We start from the raw sequence: 26,943 nt of genomic DNA on the forward strand, positions 1-26,943 counted from the left end.
TAACCTGAACTGATACACAACTGGATTGATCACATATTCACTGCAGTACTGAATTGATTTAAAGGTCATAAAGGACTCTTCCACAGTCAATTAGTTTTGGGAAAGACCACGTTAAACCCAAACTGTACCTACAGACCTCTAAATGGGGACATTATAACCTCTACACACAGAAGCCATGTATGATGTGAATTATCTTCCACTCCATTCCCCATCTCCCCTTCTATCACATTCTGTATTGAACTGTGTCAGCGCTGAACTATATCTTACTTATATTATTTTTTACTTGGAATATTACGTTCAGGTCAGCAAAGCACATATTCATTTTTTGCTCCACAAGTAAACTGATTGTGCAGCCTTCAAAGCCTTCCATAGTTAATCCAAATGTTACCTAAAGATTTAAAGTTCATACATGGTGCCTGACACCAAATTGGTTACAAACAAGACCAGAATTTATTACGTCACATAAGTGGGTTATGCCCATGGGTGCCCTTCAATCACCTGCATTTTTGAGCAGAGCACTTTAAAAGTTTTGTGATGGTGATGTGCTTGTCTGTGCACTAATTGGAAGTTCTGGTAAAAAACTTGGATAACAAAAGGTCGTCTTCTGACACCTGTGCCAAACTGGTATCTGGAAAAAACCTTTTTGAGACAGCTATGCTACTTGTTATTGTGACAGCAAGAAAATGATAGTGGTCAAAGGTATAGCTATTATAAATTAATAATTTTGTTTAAAGTTATTTGGCAATCTAAAAGCTTCGGCAACATCAATCTTATTTTTGTGTTTATGCATCAGAAGTCGTGACATTTTTAACTACTTGTCCACAATACAAGCATTGATGTTTCTTGTTATATCTTCTTGATCCATCCTCCTCCTTCAACACTGGATTAACAGACAGTTGGCTCTTCTTCAAGGGGTGCGAGTTCATCTTCATTTGCATCAGCTCTGCCTTCAGGTTATCTTTGTGTAGAATCACAGCTTGTCCTAACTACGTTTCTGCTGTGACTAGACTCAGACTGGGTGTGACTGGAAGACTTGCTTCTACTCTGACTAGTAGATGCAATGTTATTCTTTGTCTTTTTTTTCAAGGGATAATTCCAAGCTACCATTACTGTCCGTGCTTTCTTCCCTGGGATTTGGAATATACTACTCTTTGCTCTCTGCACTTGTTTCATCTAATCGCAAGACTATCTTGAATCTTTTACAGAAACAAAATGTTAGTTAATATCTTTTTCCTAGAAATTATTGTAAGTATGACAACTTGACAACCTAACTGTCAACAGCCTGTTGGAATAGTGTACTCTCTATAGGGGCATTAAGTGAAATCCAGATTACTTTCAGTCAAAGTGAATTTACAAATATCATGAGATATGGTAAACTATTGGGACAAAAAAAATCCTAAACTATTTGAATGTACAGCATTAAACTGCACATACCTAACATAGTCATTCTATTCTATTCTCCATTCGATCCTATTTCCACAATGAACAATTGAAAAAGTTTAAAAAATAACTCTCCTTTAAAAGTGCAAAAAATGTTTAAATGATGCAAACGTATCCGCACAGGCGCTGTAGAAGTGATCTTACTCATATGCGGTAGTCCAACAATTATCCACTCCAGAGATAGTTGTATGACGAACACTGAACATTTATTGAACTCCACATTTCTCAACTTTAAGATATTAGAGTAATTCTACAGTACACATTTATAATTAATGATTTCACAAACATGTTCACAAATCAATTTCAATGAATAAGGTATGAACTACACACTAAACCTTTAAACTTGTACCTAGTTGTGCTCCCCCTCTAATAGCTGAACTTTGTAGTCCCAATAGCTGTACTTTTAGTGCTGTGTCTGTTTTTTTACAAAGTCTGGGCTAAACATCAAACCATCTATTAGATAAATCCTACGACAACTTGTTAAACAATCTTAAAAGGTAAACTTCAAAGGACAAAATTAGATAGCGACTATATATTTGAAAGCATGAACCCGATATAGAGGTGTAGCATTATAACTTTAACAACTTTTGATGCTGACAGGTATTAAGATAATGATTTAAAATAACTATAAGTTCGATCCATATGGGAGGACCCCATAAAGGGAGAAACTCTAAAATTAGGAGTGTGTGAGATTCAGTGACTACTTGAGGGCCCCATAAGAGGAAGACTAGAAACACAAGCATATGAGCATATTTGTGTCTCAGGTTAACTGGATGCATGAGGGCCCCATGAAGGAAACACCAGGAAGATGTGTGTCAGGTTTACTCTGGTACCTCAACCACAAGCAGGCACTTTACCCAAACAGTAATCCCGACTCAAAAGGAGGATTACTGTTTTGGAAAGCTGTGAACAGCTCCCTATCTTGATACGAGAATTACACCAAGTCCAGGTCAACATAAATGGTTTGTGACTAAGTGTGTGCATTACGTCTTTACCTGCATCCCGGGATCATCTCTGTTTGAATCCTAATAGGTCGGATGATCTTTATGGGACGTATCGGTCTGGACTGCCAAAGCAGGAGTCTGCTTGTTTGTCACCTGGTATTCAGACCCAAATCAAAAGCACATCAAGAAGTGATAGTCATTGTGTATTTACAGATTCACAAGTTGTCTAAGTTAGCTGGCTGACAGCTATTTCTCAAACAGTATTTAGCATAAAAAATAACCACATGCTATGGCCTTTTCCACATGTACCGCAAGTCTGACAATAGCATAGACGTGGATGTAATGGGTAACATTCAAAATACTATTTGAAAAAATGAAGCCCATAAAGAGGTGTAGCATTATAGCTATAACAACTTGAGTTTTGATACTGAAAGCTATTAAGATATTAATGTAAAATATAAGTTACTGAACTGAACTCTCTTGTAACAAAACCATTGCTATGCACAGTTTCCTTGACAACTGGACAACATACTTAAAAGGCAAACTATAAAGGCAATCATCAAAGCAATATGATGCCACTAATGACACCATTAGCACACCCAAACATATACCCCCTAATCCAATTAACCTTACAATACACAATATAAACAAAAACTGAGGAAACTCGGGTTGGCTCATGCACAGCCAATTCTTAGGATTTAATATGAATTAAGCATAGGTTGTGTTCCAACATTGATTTTACTGTGATAATTACAGGCTAATGTTTTTGTATGCAGGACTTTATACAAGACATTATGACAATCCTACAGCTTAATAGTGGCAGGATTCATTTTCAAGGAGAGAGAACTGGATGCATTTATAAACATAGAACATTGTAAAAATGTATTTATTAGGCCATATACAATTTTTCTGATATGGAGACAGTATAAACAAACAGAATCTAATGTAATTATTTACTTACCCTTCACACAAGTGACGTGTCAGATTTACACATTATGTAAATGACATTCTAAGCATTACACAACATCCATCTTTATCACAGCTGTCATATTTTCTTATAAGTAAAATTTTAATTTGTTGACTAAGGTAAAAATATATTATTTCTGTCATTGTTTTCTTTTTACCATCATCTTCCCTTCTACTTCCAATGATCCCCTTAAGAAAGGCCAAACTCTGAATCCTGTTCATTTCGCCCTAAAGTAAATATTATGCACATTAACTTGTACTTCAAAAATGGGAAAATGTGCTTCTACTGGAAAACATACCCCCATGTGCAGTACGGTTTCCACCCCTAAAAGTCCAAAAGGCTCTGGCTATATTTTGAAGTGTCCCTGGGCAAGACACTGAACCCCTAACAGCCCATTCCCCTCCCCAGCTGTGCAGTACTGGTCCAAGCCCAGTGGAAATTGGGGAGGGTTGTGTCAGGAGTAAAAACTGTTCCAAATCAACACGCGGACAATGATCCGCTGTGGCGACCCTGAACTCACGGGATGAGCCGAAAGGAGAGTAGATTTTCATTGACATAGCTAACGCTAATGCTGTAGCTAAATAAGAAAAAAATCTTGCATGACATGGAGCATTACAAAGGAGTTAAAAATCTAAAGCTCATTACCAGCCCTCTGTTAGCATTGTTAGTATTTGAGGGATAAGTTAACTTACATTTGTTTGTTGTCTGGTGTTAGTTCTGTAGTGAATTTGTCCTGTTTAATCCACAAGAAGCATGAGGTCTTCACCGAGCTGCAGTCATGGTGCATTCAAAGCCAGCCACATTAAATGATGCATTGCTTTCCTTTTGAATCTATAATGATCTCATACATGTAATTTAATGTATTTTGAAAGTTAAAGAGTAAGATAGTAGTTACATGTAGATTTACAACTTGTGTGACGTAGGTGACTTGAAGGCAACTGATGTCGTCTAGCTACGAGTTTCTTATCATACAAAATTAATTGTATTTTAACCTTACAAGAAAATGTGCCAGATATGTATCTATAGCATTACAGTAGCAGCTACTGAGCTACAGATCACTTTACAAACTGTAAGCTCTAACATAGCAAACATTAGAAGCTAGCATGCTGTTGCTAACTTACAAGCGAACATGCTGTAGCTAACATTACCAGCTAAAAATTACAACTACATTACAACTACGATTTTTACCCTGTTTGCAACTGTACAGAGGAGGAAACAATATCAAGTTAAAAAATTTAAAATCATAAACTTAACCTAACTGTAGTTGTCATGAAGAAGTTTTCATGCTGGAAAATGCCATAACCATCTCTGGTTTGAGGGAAATGGGGGTATGTCGCAAATTGGTGACGGTGAAGTAGCCAATCAAATGCCTTCTTATCATTAAGCTGATTGGTTGAAATGTTACACACTTCCAAAAGTGTGTATCTTTTGCAATACGAAGCCCCTAGCACTAGCTGGCAGTACTGAGGATATATTTTACACACACTTCACACACACTTCTGACCTTGTGGGCCAAATGAAAAAAAGCAAGAGGAACATCAGGGGAGGCTCCTAAGCTTCTTTTTGAATGAAAGCTGGGCCCCACAAAGGCTTCGGGCCCCACACTGTTGGTGGGCTGCTTGCCACTGGGCCTCACCAAGTAAGAAATGCAAGTTCACACACACATACACACACACACACACACACACACACACACACACACACACACACACACACACACACACACACACACACACTTATTTCTGATATCTCATTCAATCATAATGTAGACAAGTGGATCTTTGACAGTTCATCCATCCAGCAAACTCTGGCTAATAGCACACTCATATTATTAATGAAACCGTGTCCCTGAAAAAGAGGCGCATACTGTATAACAATTCGACAGCCTGTTACATATTGTCTCTAGCATGTTATTAATAAGATGATAATGAGTTTTATACGAACCCATCTAGCTACATCCTCTGTGATGGTTGTACTAGTTGGAAACATCTACTGGAAGTGCTAACAGAGAGTTTTTGAACTGACTAGGCCTGGGTATGATTTCAAATGTTTCTCAAGCTCTATTACAGAAATGAACTGTAATAACTTTGGTGATGGCAGACATGGTAAGTATGTTGTGAGTGTCATTCTGAAGGTATCATCTTGACAGAGCTAATTGTGTTTCAGTAAACAGTTTATCTTGTCTTGTTGCGATGGAGACATGGCGGATGGATGGATGGTGGGTGGATGGTTATTCAGCATTATTTGTATAAATGTATTCTACACTGTATCATATTAATGATCTATTTATGTGCAGGTCAAAAGTATCCAGGATGCTATTCGCGATAAGAAGCAGAGGTTTAACTTCATGGGAGAGGAGGTGAATCTTTGCCCCTCTGTCGGCATCTTTATCACAATGAATCCAGGCTACGCTGGCAGAACCGAGCTTCCTGAAAACCTAAAAGCCCTCTTCAGGTGAGCCCTCCTGCTCTCAATTATTTGTACGTTTCACACAATATGTTAAAGTAAAAAAATAAATATATATACACACACTTTTTCTTAAGTAGAAATTTGTTAAGTTGGCACTGAAGTGGATTACTTTTATTTCAGCCAGAAATATCTCAATAACTGCCAAAAAGATTCCTTGGATCGCCATAAGATTTGTAAAGACAATTACAGTTGCATTTAGTCCCTTGCTTGTTTTTGGGTTGGAAACAAGTGAGCTAAAGATGTCTGTAGCAGGATGCTCAGTCTTTTAAATACAAAAAGGAATTTTGTAGAGTGCCTAAAAGGAAGTAGCCCCACTCTTGGCAGTTTTCCACATGACATTGAGTCTGTGTGGATGGGTCTCAATTATCTTTGAATCTGGACACTGCACCTTTTTTAAATTCTCCTTTGTAAAACTGCTCAAACATTTTTACATTTGTTTTGAATGATTTCTGTGCAGTTTTGCCTGTATGCTTGGCATCAGTTTCACTGGCGACATTGCATTGGACAAGATGGGAAATTGTGATATTTACTCTAATTGTAGTGTACTGTGAGCCGTATAGAAGAATTCCTGGTTCCTCACTTTGTGAGTTTTCATCGTCAAAAAAAGTCAAATGTCAACACAAGTTAATTGCTTATGTTGTTAAGTGATTTAAACATTTCTTTATCCCGGCTTATGATTATGAACTACAGCTCCTGTGCATTTAAATGCATTCTTTCATTTTTTGAACACAGACCCTGTGCCATGGTGGTACCAGACTTTGAGCTGATCTGTGAAATCATGCTGGTGGCTGAGGGCTTCATTAACGCCAGAGTCCTCGCTAAGAAGTTTATCACGCTTTACACACTGTGTAAAGAACTGCTGTCCAAACAGGTACTATTAGCTTTCTTCGGTGTTACACATGTGATCTGGTTGAGAAAGAACCATATTCATTTCCACTTCAAAGATTAACAACTGAGACAATGTTTTTCATATATTTAAGTCTTTAAATGAAGGAAATATTCAAAGGTATCACACAAGAGCTGACTTTCTAACTTAACTGTCAGATTGCAGTGTTACATAATTGAGGAGATGGGGAGAGTTTGGATACTATTCCATTTAAATTGTTCTTCAATCTTTTTTAGTCCTTAGTTAAAATGTCATGCCATTATTATTATACAAAGCAGAAAATCACTCACAGTGCTAAGAGTAACAGTGGAGCTGCTCAACTTGGGTAAGAGGTTTTATGAGCCCTCACTTATGAGCCCAAAACTTTTTTTTGGACCATAGGTCCATTTACGAGTCATACTGCTGTTTTATGAATATCTAGTTCTGGAGTTGTGTTCCAGAGTTTTGTTGCAACTTTTCCAGCATTGGCAACTTGGTGGTAATGAAATTTAATGGGAATCAACAGAGTGCTTCTCTAAGCTGTATTCACAAGGGCTGAAAGAGCAAATAAGTGAGAAGTGCAGATTCAGAGAGCTAAACAGCTGGTTTAATTGTGGATTTAATATTACATAAGTTCTGCTGCATGAGCCTGTGCAGAATCACTTTCTCCTATTAGTGCACACGGAAACAATACAGTGAAATATATTTGATGCTATTAAAAACCACAGGGAGTTAAACTTATGCTCTAATGAGATTGGGACCTTCAGAATTATGGTGGTCGTTGCTAATGCCATAGTGCTGACCTTCAGTTTTGGCTCACTCACACCTATACACCCACACCTGGCATGTCATTAATAACACACTAATTCAACACTTACAACTGGATGTTTATATACACTCATGGACATGAGGTGTCATGGCAGTATTGGATTTTAAATGCTTAAAAAATTGGTGCATGCTTAATTGGGGGTTTTTGACATCAACACTGGGCCAAAATACACATACAAGGTCAAACATGAACATACAGCACACACATTTCTTTATATGATATTTAGCAAGTTTCATCTTTTGCAGATGCCTTTTCTAGCCGAAGAGCTGGATATTTGCTGGATATTTGATCGCTCTTCCTAGCAAAATTTTTGGGGTTTGTGACACAGGCCTGTGTCAAAAGCTTGTCTCATCTTATGTCAAAAGTTTTCACCACAAGGCTTTTTCTTTGTCCATGTGTTCAGCTAAAAACTTTAGTTAAGCTGCAACTAGGTGAGTTGGCAAGTTCTAGCAATGGTTCTTTCTTGGACGTCAGCCTTTCATTCCATGGTTATTTAAAACTCACATGACTGAAGACAGTGACACAGTTGTCAATATTTTCCTGACCATCAGAAGCAATGTCCTCTCAGCTGAGTGATACAGTTGGGTCTTCTTCCAGACCCTGAAAAGTGGCTCCCCCTAGAGTACAAATAACTTGTATTTATGTAAAATTGTTTAATCCAATGATCTTGAAATCTGCAGTCTAGAATGGTTCTAAAAGACACTCCTGACTCATCGAAACCTACATTCCTCTTTCTCAGATATGCACTGAGCTACTTGGACTTTCTCATTATACTGTATGTTCATAACTTAAGTGAGTGGTGTCAAACAAACCCTTTTTGTTATGTTGGCACAGAGAAGCCACCAGCTATAGTCAATAATGATAATTAAAAAGAAGTTAAGAGGACCTGGGCTGTGCAAATTAAATGAACTTTCAGCACCAGTGGATTAATAATCAAAGTGGGTATAAGCATATTTTGAACCCTGTATGTATAATTGTGACCTTGCTTTAATGTCAGAAACCCATGGGGACCAATTTCTTGGGCTTGTTGTTTATTCAAGATGTATGTTTTGCAGTCATTCTATTTTAGCATAAAAAGACTTCTAAGAAATCCCATAAAGGGTAAAGTTGCCTCTAAAAGTCACTATTGCAATGTGCTTTTAAAAAGAGTTTCGGTTATTTAAGTTGATGTTATCTTGATGTAAATTAAATAAATTCATTATTATTTATTATGATTTTTATTCAAATATTTGTGTATTTGATAAAGTCCTGTGGAGGTACCTCATTAACTTTGAATCAGTTTATTCATCTGTGCTCTCAAATGCATTTCTTTATATTTTTAAATGGTAAGTGAGGGTTTCTCCTCAGATTTAATGACCTAAAGAGGTGAATCTTCCTCTGCTCACTGATATTTCTCCCTTTACTAAAGGACCATTATGACTGGGGCCTCCGAGCCATCAAGTCTGTCTTGGTGGTGGCTGGCTCGCTGAAAAGAGGTGACCCTGGGAGAGCGGAGGACCAGGTACTGATGCGAGCTCTGAGAGACTTCAACATCCCCAAGATTGTAACAGATGATATGCCTGTATTCATGGGGCTAATTGGAGACCTGTTTCCTGCACTGGACGTCCCCAGGAAGAGAGACCTTGACTTTGAGAAACATGTAAAGGAGTCCATTCTCGACTTGAAGTTACAGGCTGAGGACAACTTTGTACTCAAGGTAGAGTAAATGTGATTCTTCCTGACAGCTATATTTGTCTGGTGCAGTGCATCAAATTCAGTTGTGACTAGGAAGGAAAAAAGAAAGTCACAGAGGTCTCACCAAGCCTGAGATGAAGAAAATGCAATCACAAGTTGTCTGAGAAGCATGAGCAAAGAGGGGTTTTAACTTTAGCAATTTAGACAGATAATATTTTTGTAGTCCTTTCAATATAGATTTATCTCTGTTTTTTCCAAAAGCTATTTACCTCATGTCATGATGTTCTGCTGGGGTATAGACATTAGTGTCAAACCACAGAATCTGGATGAATCAGGCAAATACTGTACAAAGCCAAATGTTCAGGTACTCAAACTGCTGACCTAATTCTAATCATTATATTACGTACAGATTACACACACACACACACACATATATGATATATGTCAGAGACAGATGAATGCAGGACCAGGGAAAATAAGTGCAATCTGCCTCAGGTCAAATAGACACGGGAAGCACATAATAACACTCCATCACTGTAGTCTGGCGCGGCACCATGCCACTTAACCCTGACACAGTGAGAGACAGCCACTGAAATAAACAAAGAGGAGGAGAAACAGAGGGAGAGAGAATGGCAGAGTGGTCAATAACAACCATCCACCCTCAGACCCTGAACTTTTACTGTCTTTGTTTACACACCCAACCTTTTGAATTCATACAAGGTGGGGGCTTGAGAGAAAAGAGAGCCTTTAGCTTTAGCCTGTGCCAGCATTAGTCCTCCCCACATCAAAGCAGTAATCACCCAGGCCCTGAGAGTGTAAAGCTACCTGCACTCCAGCTGAATGAATGGGGAGTGGGTGCCACGAGGAGCCCAGTCGATCGCATTGATTGAGCTTGCATCAGTATGTTTGAGTGGAAGTGGAGAGGAAATCTTTAATTTTTTTCTCACTGTTACTTATTCTGTGGTGTCACCTCAAATATGTGATTAACTCAAAGTATTTTTTATGAGGGTACCACCCAACATCTCTTATTCCCATAACTTTTGTATATATACATAAAAACAAACAAGAAAGTTTAGGGATCTGCAGTGGAATAATTTGAATTACTTTTTAAAATATTTACAACCCTAATTCCAAATAATTTGGGAAGATTTGTCAAACATATATAAAAACAGAATGCAATGATTTGCAAATCTCATCCACACATATTTATTCACAATCGAACATAAATAACATATCAGATGTAGAAAATGAGAAATTGTATTTTTTTTAATTGAATACATTACAAAGTGAAATTGAATGAATTGGTCTAGTCTTGAAGCTGACTGTTGGTTTTGCATGTCAAAAACAGTTAGATGCAGTTGGATGTGCAAATACAAACGAATCAAGAAAACTTTTTAAGGGCATCTCTCTTTTATAGAATTCTAACAGTGCAGGAGTGCATCTCAAAAAGTGCAGGTGCAGAGTGCAGCAGGGTTTGTTATCTCTAGATAGATACATAGCTACATATTGTGATATTGATAGATTTTGTATTTTGTTTTCTACAATGTAGTGACTGATTTTTTTTTGACGAAGAGTGTAAAGGTTTGACTACAAGTTGTGTTGTTTGAGGAAGAAAATCTGCTTTATTTGCATGTTTTCAAAGTTTTGTTAGTGTGAGAGCATTTTCAAACAAAATATATCATTTTGGGCAATTAGCTTCTGTTTTTGGCCTGTGTGGTAACTGTTTTGAAAATGTGAGTTGTAAGCAAATGAGGAAAACAGCAACACATTTCAACTGAATGGTTATTCGTGAACATGTCAGTATCATTGATTACTTTATAAAAAGAGCTTCCAAGAGTCTTTTTAAGGTAAGAAAGTGGTTCATCACTGTTTTGTGTTTAACACCTTGAGAATAACCTCTCTGAATGTGCAACTGCAAAGAGTTTGGTGATTTTATTATCTGCTGTTCAAAATACAGTCAAACCTTCAGGAAATATAGAGCAAACTGTACAGAAAGGAGAAGGCTAAAACATAGTTGTTATCTTCAGGCAGCATTACATTAAAAACAGGCAGTGGAAATCCCTGCATGGGCTGAAAACTATTGTCAGTTTTGTCTGTTTCTGCATCAGCAAATGCAAGGTGGCAGTCGTTGTCAACTCAGGCCGTGACCGATTCGATATGGAAGTCAGATTCATTATGAAAGTCGTGATTTGCATGTTTGATTTGGCATGTGCTTTACATCAGATGACCTTCATGACACAATGCTCTGCATTTATCCAGACTTGGGACTGGCACAAATAGACACTGGATTGTGCCCCCCTGTGGTTGTATTTGATTCTGTACCAACAAATGCTAGTTAAAACGCTACCAGGTAAAGAGAGAAGCATATACATTTACTGGTACACCTCTGTAATCTAATGCAATCCAATATGGCAGCTCTGCCTCAAACATTTTAAATAGGGTGGCAAAACATTAGAAGCCCTACTTGATATACAGCAAAGCCATTCAATCTGACTCCACCACCCTCTATGACCTCTGTAATAGACACACAGTAGAATTATCACCTTTTTGACAGTATTAACTTAAAACCTGAGAAATGCGTACTTCATGGCAGAGCTGCTGTATTGGTTTGCTTCAGGTTGTACAGGTGTACCTAATGAAGACGCCAGCGAGTTTATGAGGAAGATACAGAAAGACTGCTGCCTTCTCATCAGCTCATTCAAATTGGACTAAGGTGAAGTGGAAACTTTCCTGTGGTATAAGGAGTCGTGGATGCTGTGTATGCCATTTATGAACAGTGTTGCTAGCATTAAATTTCTCAGTTTAACCCAATCTAGTAGTAGTCGATCTCGAGTCCCCTGTCAATCTCTGGCTCCTGGGAGCCCCAAAAACCAAAACCAATTCCACTGGGGTCCAGAGCTCCCATCCAAACATAAGGGCAGCAGGCGTGCACTAGTTGGACAGATGGACAGCTGTTCGGTAGGCCCAAAATACCTAAGACAGATGACAGCCCTAGTCTCACTGATGTCCGTCGACGAGGATCGCCATCTGGGAGGTTAGGGTGTGGTTGAACCGCTCTACCAGCCTATCACTTTGTGGGAGAAGAGGGGTGGTGCAAAGTTCGGTGGGGACCCCAAAGTGGGTGAACAGCTCCACAACCGGTCTCTCAGCAGTCGTAATGGCACTGCATACACCTCAGGCCGCTTTGTGAAAAAATACATGGCAATAAGAACATAACATTTGCAGGATTCTGTGGCAGGAAGAGGGCCAAGGATGTCCACCCCCACTCACTGCATTGGGTATTCCTGCATGGGGGCATGTGAGCATTGAGCTGGTCCCTTCTGTGCAGCACAAGAGGTGCAGCAGTGCATGTAGTATTCACTGTCCCTTCAGCAGCCAGGCCAGTAAAAGCAGCCCTGGAGGCAGTGGATGTGTTGGAGATCCCTAAGGGACCTGACCCTACCAAACCATGCACATCCTGAAGGACTGGGGGCGAAAGCAATACAGCAGACCATTGCAGGGCTTAAATTTGTTCCATTTAGAGTGGTAGGCCTTCACCTTAGGAGCCTCGGGTAAAAACTTGGGCCACTGTGGACACTGTTCCTCCTCCAGGAATGCAGTTTTTGGTATTATGTTGGGGTCCAGTTCCACCTGCCAGTAGTCACTGGTCGAGTCCAAAAACTGTACTGGAGGGCCAATGTCAGAGGGCTGATGGTGAGACAGATCAACACAGTGGGTCAGCAGGTCAATCCCGAAAATACAAGGGTCCTTGTATTATCAGAACAGAATAGAACTCACATAATCCCTAGTGCCCACAAGTCTGTGTCAGCGACCACTCCCCTTGGTTTGCTACAATACACTATGATCCATAACACGAGAGTGGGATATAATATATTGAATTGCTACATTTTCCTGTAAAAGGGTCAGTTTTTATTAGTCTACAGTGTCACCAGTGTCCCTCTATGTGACTTCAACAAAGCATATTTTACAACTTGTATTGTTTCCGTGCCAGGTGGTGCAGCTGGAGGAGCTGCTGGCGGTGCGTCACTCTGTGTTTGTGATTGGGAACGCAGGCACCGGGAAGAGTCAGGTGATGAGATCACTTCAAAGGACCTATCAGAACATGAAGCGCAGACCTGTGTGGGCAGACCTCAACCCGAAGGCTGTGACCAATGATGAGCTATTTGGAATCATCAACCCAGCAACTAGAGAGTGGAAAGATGGTACTAAGCAGTAGAGGAGTGGTGTTTGATGAATGATTCCTTGTCTGAGTAACCAACATGTTTACTCTCCTTCCATCAGGTCTTTTCTCTAATATTATGCGTGAACAGGCCAACATCAGTCACAGTGGGCCCAAGTGGATTGTTCTGGATGGTGACATTGACCCAATGTGGATTGAGTCACTTAACACAGTGATGGATGACAACAAGGTGCGAATGAATTGAGTGTGTGTTTAAATGTGTTGACTGAACCCTGTATCTGACTGAGCCCTTTATTCACTGTCTAAATTACATTTTGACTGTCTGCTGTTTATTAAGTCAGCAGTGAGATATGATTAGGAAACTGCTGACTTACAAGTGATGCTAAAGAATGGTAAACTAGTTACACTCTGGAGTAGAGAAAAATCACAGCATCTGCATTTATAGAGCTGACGATAGCGGGTGACATAATCCAGGCTGTGTAAAACTCACAAAAACGCATCTTTCTCAGTGATGTAATATCTGCATACACTGTCAGTAAATAGGGTTTCTCCTTCTGTTAGGTCCTGACTCTGGCCAGTAATGAGCGGATCCCACTGAACCCCACCATGAGGCTTGTGTTTGAGATCAGCCACCTTCGCACTGCAACCCCTGCTACAGTATCCAGAGCAGGTAGTGCTGCTTTTTTTCTTTTTCTTTTTTTTTTTTAACCTCTTTCCTTGTTCTTCTCTGTGGGCAATTTTGACAAATTGTGTTTGTTCCAAAAAATGGCTTAAGTTGGTGGTGTTTTAAAAGGTTTTTATAAAATTTAGGATTCACTCTATCAAAATGTAGATACAAGATTGATTTAGTGCTGTACTAATCAATTAATTTAAAAAACAAATCAAATGTGATAATTGTTGTTTGTACTAATAGTACTAAACATTTTTATAGAACATTTGCTTTTTAAATATATCCAGGAAATGTAATTATACAGCTAAATAGAAAGCAAGATTTCCACCACTTCAACAAGACAGAAACAATTCATTTAGTAATTAATAACATACAAATTAATTAAAACTACAGTTTTTAACTTTATTCTAATATATTTTTATAAAACATGACCCAGCTCCACGGCAGGTCATTGTGGTCAGTGAGAAAAATAAATATCATTTTTCTTCTATTTGCTAGCATGAGACTAAGAAGTTGCATAATGTAGCTCTGGTTTAATTGTTTTTTCTTTTTATATAATTTGTTTTGTCATTTGCAGGATTGGCCTCTGGTAAATAAAACTATGATTTTATATTCAAATGATTAATTAATTAATCACAATAGTAAGTGGCAGATTATTTAATTGTAAAAATATGAGTCCTTGCTCTGCTCTTCAACTCTACAACATAATTGAGGATGTAGCCACATGGCTTGTTTTGAATGATCCTGAAGAAATCACAAGGGAGATCTTATTTGATTAAACTTGACACAAACACACCTTCTCTCTGGTGCATTGTCCTAAAAAGCTGTTGAAAAATTGGCTGACACACTGCAAACCTGACATCAAAGCGTATTAGTATCAAATAGTTAAAAACAAAGAGAAATTAAAAATGGCCAAACAAAAATCAAGCAAGCAAAGTGAAATACAGCACACTATTATTGTCACACAGTAAATCAACATACATAGAACTAAATTACACATTACTATAAGTATTGGGTTGTTTTACTTGGATGTTTTAACTATTCCATAAACTGGCTACCTTTGCAAACAATGAAGTAGCATGTACTGTATAGTCTGCTGTGTGTCTTCATAAATGGAGGTCCAACAACAGTTTCTGTCTGTTCAAGTTCCATCATGGCTGTTCTTTTTTTTTAGGAATTCTGTACATAAACCCAGCAGACCTCGGCTGGAACCCGCCAGTGTCCAGCTGGATTGACAGGAGAGAGGTCCAATCAGAGAAGGCCAACCTGACCATACTTTTTGACAAGTACCTCCCCTCTTGCCTGGATGCTGTCAGATCCAGGTAAAGCACATCCCGAGTAGCTCTTTGTTACTGTGAAATGTCATGCTTACAGTCATGCCCAGATGACGCAGGATGTCATGGTGTGACATAAGATGGGGAGGGACGGTGCAAAGTGGGTGTGTTGGACTGGAGCAAACAGGGACTGACTCAGAAGAACTGGATGCTGTCCTGCATTCTATTGTACAGGACGACTCGCCTCCTCCAACACCTCCATCAGCACTCTTATTGGAGCAGACAACAAAAACAGGAAGCAGAGGAGGAATAATTTGTTGTCAGTGTGAAGCCAAATTTTGAAACATGCATCACTGTGCCATAGCTTATAAATCTGTCATCCTGTTTGTTGAAAGTAAACATGGTTGAATTGTATTTTGTAAAATGCAGCGATATGTCTTCCTTTATATCTTTTAAAAATGTATGACACAATTCAAACTGACATAAGGTGAAACCATAATTGAATATTTTCCCCTTTCAGCTCAGTACCCAGAGACACCCAAGTCAGTGCTGATGCTTGAATCCACTGTTTTAATGCCTGTGTCTTTGCCCAGGTTTAAGAAGATCATCCCCATTCCCGAGCAGAGTATGGTCCAGATGTTGTGCTACTTGCTGGAATGTCTGCTGACTCCAGAAAATACCCCACCAGACTGCGCTAAAGAACTCTATGAGCTGTATTTTGTCTTTGCTGCCATTTGGGCATTTGGGGGAGCCATGTTCCAAGACCAGGTACTGTGTGGACCTTTCGGCATGTGAGGCACTTATTATGCGGTTGCATAAAAACATTACTGAAACAGCTGAACGATTTTTCCTGAAAAAATGAAACTGCACTCACATTATGGATATTCATTGATATTATTCAAGTTCTGATGACCCTTATAGAACTCAGGATCTCAGTGTCTATTTATAAGAAATCTTTTCAAAGTTGTTTTCAGTTTCACGTTTTTGAAACAGGGGAGTTCTCCATCTCAAAATGAATTGGAGTCCATTTCTACCGAACAACTCCTGGGCTGGCTGAATTTAAATCAGCAGGAAAGCCACAGTAAGCAGTTGCTTAGCAATCCAGTTAGTGCCGTACAGTAAGTGCGTCCATCTAAGTTATGGGTTAAAACTGCTCTCCCCTCGGTACAAATGTACTCCACTTTATTTTTCCATCACAGATGCATTTAAATGCTAAGTGGTTTTATTGACTGGAGAGTTGGTAGTGAATAGAGGAGACAGGTACCAAGGGGTGGAGAGGTAGAGAGAGGCAAGAAACTGCCAGCCAGCAGGTGATGAGGCTATTTTACTGTCTGAATCAGACAGATGTATAGATAGGCCTGCCATCGTTCATTTTCTACCCTTCAACTACTGTGGCTGTATCTCTGTGTTGTTGTCCTCTGGTTTGTATTCTCACCGGTGTAAATCAAATGCACAAATCTATAACTACTGTATGTAAGGGGGGAAAGAAAAGAGGAAATCGTTTTAGAGTATAGAAACTCACTGTACCCTGTATGTCTCCGTATGTGTTCTCTGTGTGACCATAGCTGGTCGACTACAGACTGGAGTTCAGCAAGTGGTGGGTGGCCGAGTTCAAAACCATCAAGTTCCCATCCCAGGGCACAGTGTTTGATTACTACATCGACCCCGAGAGCAAGAAGTTTGAGCCGTGGTCCAAAATGGTGCCCAAGTTTGAGATGGACACTGATACACCCCTTCAGGTACAACAGCTTGAACATCAATGAACAACAATAAATTGATCAGCAGTTTTAAGATGCACTGGTCAATATTTCTGTATAAACAATGGCTCTTTGTGTATGAGTAATGTGAAAGGCATCATTACTGTAGAAGTAAATATGCCCCAGAGACATATGAGGGGAGTCTGGAGTTCCCCTTAGCTCTACATAGTTATTGTCTTGTAACTCATTGCTTTGGTTTTGTCTCTCATTACTTAATTACTTGGTTCAGTCCCACAGCTCTTGCCTACCTCATTTCTAATAGTCAAATATTTTATGCTGTTATTATTGTCTAGTCAACGTCTCCGCATTGAGTAACGTGTGTGTTTTTCATGTGCAGGCATGTCTGGTCCACACAACCGAGACCATTCGAGTCCGTTACTTCATGGATCGCCTCCTGGAGCACCGTCGGCCTGTCATGTTAGTCGGGAATGCTGGGACTGGGAAGTCTGTTCTGGTCGGGGACAAGCTGGCATCATTAGACGCAGAGAAATACATGATTAAAAATGTTCCCTTCAACTACTACACCACGTCCGCTATGCTCCAAGGTACAAGATTCATACAGCTACCTTAGAAAATGCTGGCTTCTGATTGGCTGGCATGTGTCTATTAAAATAATCAAATAATCAAAACTGCAAATTAAAAGAACTGGCTCTGATGATGATATTTAGTATGATGATGGAAAAACATCTCTCATTTCTCAACACACACACACGGAGGAGGGTGAAATTGAATAAAGTATTTTTTTTTTTTTTTTTTTTTTTTAAATGATTTGATTTACTTACTTGTGCTGAATTTTGCACATATTGCACACCCCTAGCTCGTGGACAGAAGAACTGGTTCCAGAGTAGAACCAACTCTTTGCTGGACTAGAACCAAGACCTGCTTTTGTCAGGTATTGGAGGTAACAGACAGGACCAAGTAAAGCTGTGTTGTAAATGTATAATTTATTTAATTTGTCTAGCACTAATGTTGCTATAGTTAGCTATTTAAAGAATGAGGCTAAAATAATTCAATCATATTAACATTGATCATTCAGTGTTGTCAGTTTTAATTAGAGTTTGCTTCAAATATAATCTGTGCACATAATTGACCAGTGGTGTTGCCTGGAAGCCAGCAACTATATTTGTAGAGAGATGTTTGAATGTTTGTTGATGTGCTTAACTATGTTGCTTTATAAGGCAGCAACTTATACAGTGACATAATGATGTGGTTACGATGGGCTATTAAAAAACAAAGCAGTTTTGCAAGTTGAACCAGCTGGACTGGCTCTAGCACAAGCCCTGCACTTGCAGCTACATTGTGTTGGGGGCTACTGGGCTATGTAAATGTCCATCAGTATAACGTGTGAACGAGGCAGAATTCAGATTGAGGCCAATGATCCCAGGGGCTCTGACAGAGCTGGCATACCAAGAACACATTGGGTTGTCCTTACACTTCGTGGGTCACATAGATGACCCAAATGTATGTGGGAAAAACAAGAAAAGATGAGTTTGACATCCTATGGGCACCTAACACTTGACAGCATTAACTGTTGCATTGTTACAAACACACAGAACAATGCTGGCATCAAGCTTTCAGCCTCTTCCTTACTTTACTATGGTCTTGCATACTAGAGAGGGGAGGGGGAACAAAACGAGCAGCAGGCAGCAACACACACTTCACTAGTTTTGCGACATTGCATTAAAAACAGACAGGTAAGTGCTTATGACTTGGCACAAGGATTATCTGTAGAAGGGGGTCATTGGTCAGTCAGTGTGAAGGACACCTCATAAAGTCATTCTATATGGAGCCCGTCCAAGAAGAAGCCAATCACACAAACAGCACAAATCTGCTACACTTTGCAAAAAAAAAAAAATGTGATATAAAGACTGATGAATGCTGGCAGCAGATTCTTTGGTCAGATGAAACCAAAATAAATGAGTTTGGATCAGATGGGGTCCAGCATGTTTGATGTAGACCTGGGCCAGGATTACCACAGTGAGTGCATAATGCCGAATATGAAACATGGATGTGGGAGTGTACTGGTTGGGGCCCACACAAAGATGTAGAGGAGATGAAATTTATAGATGTGACTGTAAGTGCAAGTTTGTAAACCTAAATACAAAATCACTCAAATACAGTGTCAAACCTTTGGTAGGGGAGGAATTTTCCAACATATTAGTGATTCCAAAGACATGGTGATACTGTTCACATGAATCAGGTTAACTGGATACTTAGTCACCTTTAAACTTTTACAATTTAAAATAAACTTGACCTAACTTCAAATTGATTTAAATTTTTTTTCTGCTGTTTACATTAGTCTTAAAAATTACTGTACAATATTAATGAGTGCACTCGGGGAGTTGCGTCTATTATTAGATAATATTAGAACTCTACAGGGAGCCAGGGGAAACTATTTTGCTTGTAAATCTATTGAAGTGTGAATTTCTCTTCTCAGATTTCAGTCAATCAGTCAATATAGACAATTATTACAATATGATTCACATCACGCCTTCTGAACTATATAGTTCATTTCCTCTTCACATTAGTGCTGTTTGTGTTTGAGGGGGTGGAACAAATCCAGTGTGTTTTCGTTCTTGCTGGTTTTGAACAAATGACAGAGCCATGCAGTATCCCCAAATTTACCTTTCTTGGGGGTCCTGACCCCCATGTTGGGACCAATGGTGTCAGTTCTCTTTTAGTTTAATTAAATAAACACTGAAAAATTGTGACATAAGTGACCGGTTTGACCCGTGTGAAGTTTGCATGTTCTCCCCATGCTTTCCTCCGGGTGCTCCAGTTTCCTCCCACAGTCCAAACACATCCATGTTAGGTTACTTGGTGACTCTGAAATTGTAAAACTCTTAAATAGGCTGATGACCTATCTAGGGTGTGGCCCTGCTCTCGCCCTATGTGAGCTGGTATAGCCCCAGCCCCCCAAAAAACCCTAAACAAGATAAGTCGTTCCATATAATAACGGGATGAATGGCGTTTTGACACAAACATGTACTTTTTATGTTAAATTACTCTACAAATACTGTTTATTAAATTAGACCTTTCTCAGTGCTCATTCTCTCTCGCTTTCATTTCTGCTCTCCGCTCCTTCATTCCTCTCCTACGCAGTGGTGTTGGAGAAGCCCCTTGAGAAGAAAGCAGGGCGTAATTACGGACCTCCAGGCAGCAGAAGACTGATCTACTTCATAGATGACATGAATATGCCGGAGGTGGATGCATATGGCACGGTGCAACCGCACACACTCATACGCCAACACATGGACTACAACCACTGGTAAAACTCATTAGCAAACAGCTATGCTATATACTGCATTATAGCTAAACTGTGTCTTTGTATGTGATTTGCAGAAAATATCACATCAGCCGAGGAAGTGTTTTTCACATTAACTGCCTAAAATTTCAGATGATTTCTATGTGTGCATGTATTAACATCGAAAAGACTTATTGACATGATGAAGTGCCAGCAGCTGATGGTGTAATACCCTAATAATTCACATGAATGGCCTTTCTATTAAAAATGCCTTAATTGTAGTATTCACATGAATCCTCACCTCAGTATCAATATGGTGCTGAAACTTTTATGAGTCAAAAGTCAAATGTGAGCACAGGGTTGTATGATTCCTCCTAAAAGGATTTTGTTGCTCATCTTCTTGACATAGTGAGGCCATTCTGAACATGTTTCCACTGTGTCAGACACAGGCTGACTGGCTTAGACACGGTCGGCCCATTAGAGATATGCTGGGAGGATTTCAGGTATGAAATTGAGAGGAAGGAGGACGCTACTGAGCCACGCCAGCTTAAGTAAGAGCTGAGGAGTCCATATCGGCAAAAGTGCAGGGAAGGTTGCACTTGTGTGTGTTGATGAGAGTCAGTGTGTGTGAGCATGCAAGGCTCTCAAATAATGATTTTTTTGCATTTTGTGTGTGTGTGTCTACTCCCAGGTATGACCGCAATAAGCTGCTTTTAAAGGAAATACACAGCGTTCAATACATGTCCTGCATGAACCCTACAGCCGGCAGCTTCACCATCAATCCACGACTGCAGGTGCAGTATATAATACACACACACACACACACACACACACACACATCAAGTCCTCACAGCACAGTGAGCCCGACTGGTTCCACAACACAGTTGTGAGTTCACAGTTGTAATCTGTGCACTCATTCCTCTTGCACATGTTATCATAGATTCTGTATACCATTTCTTCTATGTCAGTGTCAGTATGTATCAAATTGTGGAGGAAGATTTAGTGTGTATTAGTTTTTATTTGTGCAAACTTTAATTTGTCTGTGCATGTATTTGTTAGGGCATCCATGCAGACTTGATTTTGACAAAACTGAAATAAATTAAGTCATGTCTCAACATATTCAGCATTTATAAAATTACACTTGTGTGCCCATAGGTCGTGGCACATTACTTTCTCGTTTATTTGTTTGTTTGTGCAGTGTCCGGACTGATGGATCAGAACTTTTGAAAACAATAAACAGACAAAAAATCAAAATTACTGTCAATATGTTGATTCAGTGCTTGTGCATTTGTATATTGGTATAATGTGAAATCTCAGATGTCACTGAATATGTTGTCTTGGTTATTATCAGGCTTTGGGATTAGTACGAGTCACCTGAGCAGTACATCCTAGATTAAACCCTAACAAAAGCCCTGTAGCAGGCTTTGGATTGCTGTGTAGCTTCTAAGAGACCATTAAATTAAAAGACAAATAAAACTATTAAAATAAAACTATTTAACAATTTGGTGAACAGAAATAATTTAGAAAGTGCCACAATTTATCTTTTAAAGAGTGAGTATTTGGACACTGTGTTTTGGATTAACATGGTCATGGTAATGAAATCGAACTCGTCATCCAGGCCAAACTGTCTGGCTCAACAATATGCTTTTAATAGCTGACATCACTGTTCTTGTCACTTTACTGGTGGGGCAGGATTGTCCTTTGTCTGCTATTGTTTATCAAGAGGAGTGTAGGAGGTGCAAAGTATCACTTGTTAATCTTATTTCCAAGTATGGTTCACAGGATGGAAACACCATGGCAGTGCAATGATACAGCTAATAGTTTAATTTAATTTATCAACAATGTAAAAGGTATCGATGCACATGTACCGATGATGTATGTCAACTGTATATTTTTAGTTCCTTTCTTCATCACGTTGTTTGTCCAGAGCATTTCTATATAAAATGTCTGCATGTCAGAGCATGGCATAGTTTTGACAGGCATTCAAATTAAGATTTGACTGGCTAATAGTAACATAAAAACCTACTTTTAAAGAAGTTGTGCACATATTAGCATAATCAGAAAAAACGGCATTTAATCACATATGTAAAATATAAAAACAGAATAAGAAATTATTCTTTACAAAACACAGAAGAGCCCCTTTAAACAGGAAAGTCGAAAAATACAAGGTCCCTCTCCACTTATTGCTACCAACACCTACAACATGACCTTTGCTTTTATTGGAAAGTCTACATTATTATTACTTTGAAACATCACGCTTACTGTTGCCTCGTTTCTGCTCTTCCCCCCCGTCATAGCGACACTTCTCTGTCTTTGCCTTGTCATTCCCTGGAGCCGAGGCGCTGAGCACCATCTACACCTCCATCCTCTCTCAGCACCTAAAAGGAGATTGCTTCAATGCAGCAGTGCAAAAGAGCTGCCCCACCCTGGTCCAATTAGCCTTGGCATTGCACCAGCGCATTTCCTCTACTTTCCTCCCCACTGCAGTCAAGTTCCACTACATCTTTAACCTGAGAGACCTCTCCAACATCTTCCAGGTGACATATACTGTAGCAAACATATTAGAAAGAAACATATTAGACTTAACCACATAGAACAACAACAACCACACGTTAATTTTACTGCAATGAAATGATGGAATGTGAGAAGTTATCAGGAAAAAAGTTGTGTCCTTCTTCGCATCACTCCCTTTTCCATTTCAAACAAGGAGTTAGATATTTTGCTCTGGTTCTCTCTCTGTCTATGGCTCTGCTTCCCATGTGGAAAAAGCCAGGCTTCTGTCACTAATTTCTCATCTAAATGATTATTGATTTAAGAGCTGTGTCTGAAAGCTAGAAATAAGTCTGAAATAAGTGTAACAGAAAATAGAATGGATTTGCACTTCCATGGGTATTAGTGATGATTTAATGTATTTAAATGAATATAATATCAGAGAGCAAAGGCTGTCAAGGGAGAAGCTTTTGGGGCAATATTTCTGTCAGAATCCTCCATGGTTTCATGGAGAGCTGGGTCTCTCATTTGACGCACTCCGTTGTATAATTAATGCTTTAAGCCACTCAGCTATAGGAAATTCATTTTTCATATTTCCATCTAGGAGTTTACAAAGGCACCTCCTTCTTCTTCTTATATCATGTGGAGGTTACATGTAGGTGGAATAAAATGCAGTTTTATAGACAACATTTGTCTTAAAGCTTAAAACTTAAATCTTACACTGAGTATGCTGATGCTGATACTGACTATACAAGATGCTGATATTTAGAGAAACATATTAGTTTAGCCAGTGTTCACATTCACGGTGTGATGATAAATGTTAATAGTTTGATAAATATGTCGTCATAAGTTGGTACTAAAGGAAAAGCTCAATTAACATCATTGTTGTTAGACTTTTACACAGTAATGCACTCAAATCACAAATAATATCCTTTGTCCGCACGTTCTTCCATGTCAAGACCTCACACGTAATTCAACTCAGTTGCCAGCAGTTTGGTTGGTAATTCAGGTGTGTTTTGCTAAAAGCAGCTAAGTTTCTCAAGGATTTTGCACACTTTATTGTGATTGTCTGCCCCTAAAATGTCTAATTTCACAGTACTTTTTCTAAACAAAAAAGTTTTGGGCATAATGAGCCACTCCTGTTAATGAGCTTTGAGCAATCTAAGCATTATTAATATGGATTGCCAGGTCAAGCCTTTTTACCCTATTCATCATCTAAGTCCTTTGATTTTTGTTGAGTCTCTGCTTGATAGTCCATAAAAATCGACAAATTTATGCAACAGTTCAAATCAATTAGTATAACAGGCACCATATGATTGTATTAAACTCTCATTGCTTAAGGGATGGGAAAGTATGATGGTGTACGAGTACAAGTGTTTAGTGCTGCCCCTCACAGCTAAAACGTCCTAGGTTTGAATCCCCGGCCGGCTGTGGCCTTTCTGTGTAGAGCTCGCATGTTCTCTGTGTGCTTGTGTGAGTTTTGTTAGGTTACTCCAGTTTCCTCCCATCCCTTCCCATTCCTACTCTACATAAAAAAGGATGGAAGCAGGAATCTAGGGTAGAGGAGAAAGACAAGTAGAGACAACCTGGTTAAGAACTTCTACAGCTGAGTAAAAGTATTGAAGGTCTACAGTTTGATTGGGTCCACATTTAGCAGTCATCTAGAATTTGCAGGGCTGCAGGTTTGGTTCCGGTGTACAGATATTGAAATGTCCTTTGTCAAGATACTGAACCCTAAGTTGCTCCCACTGGGTCAGACGAGTGCCTTCAATGGTAGCTCTGCCATCATCTGTGCCAGCTTTCTGCCTAGCTGTGACGTTTAAATGTATAAAAGATTATGGAGAATAGCAATGGTTTTGTTCAGGCTCTAGGTCACTGCTCTAGGTTTGAGGGGAGAGACAGGGGGTTATGTGACAGCTGAACACCCACAGCCCGGACACAGACACAGTAGCAGAATGAGAAATGTCAAGTAATGTGACAAGGTGATTCGGAGAAATTAGTCACTGTTAACATCAGCTTTTTACCAAAAATGTGCTGTTAGCTTCCCTGACAAGTTCATCGTCACATACAGTACTTTACAGTCCCCAATATCAGAGTCTTTACTATGCCATCACCATTCAGAAGGTTCCACAGGATATAGCTAAATAAAACTTTTAAATTCAAACTGACAAAAACTGCTAAATTTGACCGAGGTTAGTGCTACTTTAAGGACCTTGATCCCATGTAACATTGCCTTCAAGAACTGGGGAGTTCAGCCGCACCATAACACTTTGAAGCCACTGTATGAAAAGGCGATGCTACCTACTTTGTAGAAGTCTTTTTTCTTTTTTTAATGGTCTACACAGCGTGGCTGGATGTCCAGTAACCACACAGAGGAAACAGTGTCAAATCTTTCTCGTTGTTCCTCTGTGGACCCATACAGAATGGAAGAAAACCAGAGAGGGACTCCTGGAGCTTGTTTGAAGTTTTTTTTTTTTTCTGCCTAACTTATTCAGCTCTCGGCTCTAACACCTTAACAGGCGGGAGGAGGTGAGCAGCCTTGATGCTCGCAGCCCTACCTCAGCTGTGATTGCTTCACCTTACCTCTGTGCTTTTGCACCTTCAGTTCAAGTGTCAAAGTATTTGATGTGACAGTAGAAACGCGTCCTCTAATTTTGAGCATAAGGCCTAAATGGTTGTCACCCTGTTTTCTGGCTTGACGTTTCAGATGTTCGCCTCAGCGGAAATAATTGGGAGACTTTTTGTGATTCTCTCTCTTTTTTTTTTTTTTTTTTTTTTTTTTTTTTTTTTTTTTTAAGTTTAGAACTTGGTGATGTAGCCAAAGGCAACCGTCTCATTATGATCAACTCTAATGAGCCAGAAAGATGAGCTCAGAGACCCTGTAAGCTTGCAACACTCCCCTTGTAAAGGTGTTTTTAAATGTGACAAAAGAAGCAGGTCCAGACAGTGCTCAAGGTTGCATTTGTATGAGAGTTTTGTTAATGTTATTTGCTGACAAAATTCCCCGGTTAGGATGTTTTTGTTGAATACTAAGTAGGAGTTAATGTCAGCAAATTCTCTGTCTTTTCCATCGTCCATCTCCTTCTTTTTACACTTCGTCCCTTACCATTTACTTACCTTCTCTTAGTACCCTGCCTTCTTCTTTCATACTTTATACAGCTATATTTTTACTTTCTCTAAGTATTGGAGCAGTCATTATGCCCAATGAATGTTAATTTAGGTGTATTTTAAAGGAAGTACAGTATCCACTAATGTACTACTAGGGTATAACAAACATTTTGGCACCGCTGGGAGTGTTGTCAAAGAGCTCTGTTTGCCAGTGTTCGTTCTCTGCCATAACCGGCAGGCGTATCTGCTGGCCTGTCTTCCTCACGTCAGCCTAAATGAGCTCCTTGAAACTCAAGAGGCAAGGAGGAAGATAGTGGAAAGATGGAAGGAGTGGAAGTGGGGGACAGAGGCGAGGGGAAACAGAGAGTACATGGAACTCATGGTGCAAAGAGACTCTGATGCCGAACTGTACCGACTGCGCAATATGTCTGTATGATGTTCCATGGATAGTCAGCTGGGTGCATTTGTTAGTGAGAGGGAGTGTTGTTTGCAGCTCAGAGCAGCTGTCAGGCTATAAGGAAAGTGGGCCCACTGCAGACATCCCAACAGACAGACAGATAGACACATACATGCCGACATCCAGAACTCTCTAATCCCTCTGAACAAAGCAATGAAAAATCAGGGACAGGGAGAGGATGAGGTAGTCAGCTGGATAGAAGAAGTACAAAGTTCTCTTTCCTGCTTAGTTTGTTAGGGCTTTTATTTATTTATGTATCTTGATCGATTGGCATAAGGAACAGCCAAGGCGTGAGTATTACTTCTGAATAGAGTAACCATATGGTGTTTTGTTTTGTTCGGGCACATTTTTACACAAAATAAAATACCGGGTGTCATGACTTACACCACTGAGCAGTGGAAGGGATGAGAAAAAGACAGATCTATTAACAGTCAAAGCATTAGATCATTCACACATACTCGTGTAAAATCTTGACTTTTGTAGATTTAGAGAGGTGGCAGTAATTCTAGTTGAGTTTGAATATTCAGTACACACAACCATGCAAATAAACATAAACACACTAAGCACCACCCATC

The 26,943-nt window shown here is 39.4% G+C and overlaps 1 protein-coding gene across 1 annotated transcript in view; it reads left to right on the forward strand.

The window, feature by feature from the left end:
* The window catches only part of dnah9 (dynein, axonemal, heavy chain 9), a 157,204-nt gene that overhangs the window by 62,633 nt on the left and 67,628 nt on the right, over positions 1-26,943 (forward strand). The window contains exons 35-47 of the mRNA XM_067489060.1: positions 5,648-5,805; positions 6,553-6,691; positions 8,923-9,210; positions 13,180-13,390; positions 13,470-13,597; positions 13,930-14,038; positions 15,213-15,360; positions 15,906-16,080; positions 16,878-17,051; positions 17,407-17,614; positions 20,172-20,337; positions 21,005-21,107; positions 22,611-22,850. Of these exons, the coding sequence (XP_067345161.1) occupies positions 5,648-5,805; positions 6,553-6,691; positions 8,923-9,210; positions 13,180-13,390; positions 13,470-13,597; positions 13,930-14,038; positions 15,213-15,360; positions 15,906-16,080; positions 16,878-17,051; positions 17,407-17,614; positions 20,172-20,337; positions 21,005-21,107; positions 22,611-22,850 (2,247 nt within the window). The remainder of the gene's footprint in view (positions 1-5,647; positions 5,806-6,552; positions 6,692-8,922; positions 9,211-13,179; positions 13,391-13,469; positions 13,598-13,929; positions 14,039-15,212; positions 15,361-15,905; positions 16,081-16,877; positions 17,052-17,406; positions 17,615-20,171; positions 20,338-21,004; positions 21,108-22,610; positions 22,851-26,943) is intronic.

Source organism: Channa argus, chromosome 20, assembly GCF_033026475.1.
Source record: "Channa argus isolate prfri chromosome 20, Channa argus male v1.0, whole genome shotgun sequence".
NCBI lineage: Eukaryota > Metazoa > Chordata > Actinopteri > Anabantiformes > Channidae > Channa > Channa argus.